The 4462-nt window shown below is 39.0% G+C and overlaps 1 protein-coding gene across 1 annotated transcript in view; it reads left to right on the top strand.

The window, feature by feature from the left end:
• Nucleotides 1-4462, top strand: part of Tm9sf3 (transmembrane 9 superfamily member 3) — a 54323-nt gene that overhangs the window by 25696 nt on the left and 24165 nt on the right. Inside the window, exons 6-7 of the mRNA XM_031390301.1 lie at nt 1451-1582; nt 3317-3483. Coding sequence (XP_031246161.1) covers nt 1451-1582; nt 3317-3483 — 299 coding nt within the window. The remainder of the gene's footprint in view (nt 1-1450; nt 1583-3316; nt 3484-4462) is intronic.

The following is a 4462-nucleotide window of genomic DNA, read 5'->3' as shown; positions in this document are numbered from 1 at the left end:
AAGTGAACCTAGGAAGTACAGGTGGAATAGAAACAAGTGAACCTAGGGAAAGTCCGTTATTGCAGACTGCTTTTTTTTTACAAAATTTGAGTGGTGCTTTTATGATAAATATTCCCCCTTTTTTTCAAAGTTTTCAAAATGTGCATTCATTGTTTATAATTCTAGCAGGTGCTCAATAGGTAAGTTAGTGAGAAAGGGAAGAAAGGGGAAGGCTAGTTTCTGTGTGAGGCAGAGGCAGTTGGTGATCTGCTCTTCAGGAAGAGCCATGGCCATAGCATTTGTCCTGTCCCCAGAGTTCAGGCAGGGTCCCAGAGCCAGGACTACTTTTTGCCTTAGTGCACATCCGCAGCACATTAGCCCAAGTTAAATCAGTTCCCATTGTACAGGAAAATTGCCAATGCTGGAGAAAGAGTCGTGTGCGTGGTGGGTGGTGGTAGTGTGTGGATCAGGGGTAAGGGTGCAGAATGAAAGAGGAAGCACTCAGTAGGAGTGGGCAAGGTAAAAAGTAAAAACAAAACCAAAAAAGAGCAGTGTATGTATCCTGGAAGATACACCTCAGAAATTATGTTGTACTGGATGGTAGAAGACTGGAGAAAGCAGGGCCTTGGGAACTTGAAGAGGAGAGAGACTTCAGAAATACCTTCAAGTACCTTTGGGAGGTTAAAATATAAGTAACAGAGTATGTGTGCAAAACCACAGATTAGTTCAGGTCATATCCTTGGAGATGAAGTAGTACTTTGTGACTATAGGCCAGACTCCAGATGGTGAAGTCAAAGCCTGAGGACACTGAGGAGGTGGAATATTTCGTTCTGGGAAAGAACCCGAAAATGAGGGTGATAGGGCTTGGCTAACTGAAGAAGAGAAACAGCTTCAGGAAGAAGCTTTGTCCAGAGCGGCCTGCCGTGGGGGTGGGGCTTGCCTCGGGGGTGGGACCTGCCGTGGGGGTGGGGCCTGCCGTGGGGGTGGGGCCTGTCGCGGGGGTGGGGGCTGCGGTGTTGTAGGAGGTTTCCTTGTGGTCAGGCAGCTGTGCCCTTGTGTTCACCATCTCTGCACCTTACAGAGTACAGGGTGCTGCCTCCATTTTTACATGGGAAAACTGAAGCCACATAGAAATGTGCAGAACTTAAGTTAGAACCTAAGCCGTTTTGATTCCGCTGCCCACATGCTTTCCATGTAAAGTTGAGTTTTGTGTGCCTTGTGGCTAAATAATAGTTGGTTAGTAAATCTGACTTGAAAAATCTGTGTAGATGATAGCATACTTTCATGGAGGTTGGTTGTAAAGAAGGCCAGCCCTTCATTTTATCCCCAGTATGTCTGAAGTTTAGATTTTTTTATATAAAAGATGAAAAATGGTAGTTTTCTCCAGTTAACATAGAGTTGATATCATGAAACATGAATTTTATAGCTGGTATCTCACACCGGTAACTCTCTTTATTTTTTGTTAATTTAGATTCACTGGTTTTCAATTTTTAATTCCTTCATGATGGTGATCTTCTTAGTGGGATTAGTTTCAATGATTTTAATGAGAACTTTAAGAAAAGATTATGCCCGATATAGTAAAGAAGAAGAAATGGATGACATGGTGAGTAAATACTATTTTATGTTTAATAAAAACTAGTAATCCCATATACTGAATTTTATTACTTTTAATTGTGTGTACATATGTATACATGTGTGTGTGCCTGGAGAGTCTACAGGTGTTGGATTTCCCCTGGAGCTGGCGTTACAAGTAGTTGGAAGCCACCTAATGTGGGCACTGGGAATTGAACGTGGGTCCTCTTCATGAGGTTAAGAGTGTGTGCTCTTAACCGCTGAGCCATTTTTTCAAACTCTGTTATATTAAAGATTAAAAAAAAAATCTGTGCGTATGATATGCATGTGTTGCCATGCATGCTAGAACATGTATACTGAGGTCAGAGGACAACTTGATGGACAGTTCTCACTTACTTTTACATGGACTCTGGGGTAGATCTCAGGGTGCCAGACTTTACCTGCTGAGCCATCTCTCCAGACAATTGTATTTTCAATGTTGAATCTAGATTAGAATTTCTAATCTAAAGTCAGTAAGGACAGATGAGTTTTCAGAATTCAGAATTCTTAGGTTTAAAAGAAGGTCTAAAGCCAGGTACAATAATGAATATATATAGTCCTAGATATTCAGGAGACTGAGGCAGGAGGATTGCTTGAGCCCAGGAGTTTGAGATGAGCCTTACTTTCCCAGGGATGTATAGCTCAGTGGGAAATGCTCCTTAGTGTTGGATTTAACCCCCAGCATTACAAAGTTTAAAAATGATTGTTACCTGTGGGATCTAGGGTTGTGTCTTATTTAAGTGTAGTCTTTTTTTTTCTAACATAACTTAAATGTTAAGCAAGATAAAGAAACCTGTGATCTCCAGCCAAGTTTTGTCACCAAATAAGGACACATTCTTAGGAAACAAAATTTAGTTTGCAGAGCTTTTGATTTCAGAATCACTTTTTTTCTGTTTTAATAGAAACATAGGCTGGTTTTGATATATTTTTTAAACATTGTTAAGTGTTGAGTTAAATTTAAGGGGTAGGTAGAAGGATTAGTATATATTTACCTTACTAGTTCAAAAGGTTTATTCTTTTTTTTTTTTTTTTTTTATTAAATTACAGCATAAAAGCGTGTCCTGTAGACTAGCCTAATACCTAGGTATTTCATCATTAAATAGGCTTGAGAAGCAGTTTAAAATGTCAAATTTTAACATGCTAAATATATTTTGATGATGGTAAAAAATATTTCCTTCTTAGTTTCCTTAAGAAACTTTGTTTCAGAAATTAAGGATAATTGGGTTATTCAAGCTGAACTTAAGTATGGATTTTTAAAAAAAGCTTTAGATGACTAAATAGCCATATCCAAATACTTACCTTGAGCTATAAAGGGCGTTTCTCTTGTTTTAGGGCAAGTACTGGTTTAGATATATTTCACCTTTGTGTCTTTGGCCATTGATGGTGGTGAGTTTTACTCACCTTGTGAGTGCAGGGTACGGCCTGAAAGTAGAGTAATGCTATATTAAGAAAGACCCTTACTCTTCCAAGTTGTTTGTTTATTTGTTTGTTTTTCTCAGCCTTTTCTCTACCTGCTTTTTACTTTCATGAATCTCAACATAACATTCTGAGTTAGGACAGGAATTACTTTAACTTTGAAATGTGTGTCCTCAGTATTTTGAATTGTTAAAAAAGTGTAGGAGGAGGGAGTTTACAACTGCAGCTTCTTACGTGTGTGTGTGTGTCTCACTTTGATTCTGAGTAGGCTGATTTTGTCTATACATACTTGCCCGTGTCTTCTGTACAGGACAGAGACCTAGGAGACGAGTATGGCTGGAAGCAGGTGCATGGAGATGTGTTCAGACCATCAAGTCACCCCCTGATATTCTCCTCCCTCATTGGCTCTGGATGCCAGATATTTGCTGTGTCTCTCATTGTTATCATTGTTGCCATGATAGAGGATCTATATACAGAGTAAGTAGTGGTGCTTTGTCATCATTTTGTTGGTATAAATAGTTTCTTTAGTCATTGTAATCTATTAAGTCAGTCATCAAATATTTGCTTATTTTGGTAATTTTATTATTTTAATACTACTTTGCTATTATTGCAGAAAAATCTTAATCTTTAAATCTAAATGTTTTCAGTTGTGTTCCCTGTACATACTCAAACTTGCCAGCATGGCTAAACATTCCAGTTACAGTAGTTATGTCATTGAGAGAGGCAGAGGCTTCTTCTAGTCTAAAGCTATTTGAAAAAGGAAACCTGCACTCTTTCAGATTCAACTAGATCTTTATAATTTCAGTTATGAAATTGTACATCACATTTATACTCAGACTGAGACTGCTTCAGGGCTAAAACAAAGCATTTACAGTATTGTTTCTTTCAAGTCCTAGGTCAGTATCTACCTTTGTGTAGTTTTGGGTATGTTTTTTATTAGCAACCAAAACCATTTGCCAAACTTTGTTAAATTACCTGATTTATTTATTTGTGTGTGTGCCTATGTGCTCAAATGTATGTGTCGAGGCATGTGTGTGCCACCGCACCAATGTGGAAGTCAGAGGACAACTTTCAGGAGTTGTTTCTTGGCTTCCACCGTGTGTCCCCAGCATTGGACTCAGACGGCTTGCCAGCAATCACCTTTACCCGCTGAACTAGTTCGCTAGCCCTGTTTGCCGAAAGTTGTTGATTTGAGTCAGTAAGAGAGCTTGGGGCTCTGTTGTGTCTGATTTTGTCACCTTGTTTTCAGAGAGCCACAGCATGTACAAACAAATGCACTGTGGTGTGGGGTGGGTTCACTCTACCACAGGCATCAGATAGTAGCTGTGATGTCCTCTGTCAGAACAGTTCCAGCTGCATTTCAGTTCATAGTACATACTTACATATGAATAGCATTGCATGAACAAATAATACATTTGTACTGCTGAAAGAATTACTTTTTTTTTTTTTTTTTTTT

This window comes from Mastomys coucha, unplaced genomic scaffold (assembly GCF_008632895.1).
Source record: "Mastomys coucha isolate ucsf_1 unplaced genomic scaffold, UCSF_Mcou_1 pScaffold21, whole genome shotgun sequence".
NCBI lineage: Eukaryota > Metazoa > Chordata > Mammalia > Rodentia > Muridae > Mastomys > Mastomys coucha.
The sequence above is the reverse complement of the archived record's forward strand: the minus strand, read 5'-3'. Positions and strand labels throughout refer to the sequence as shown.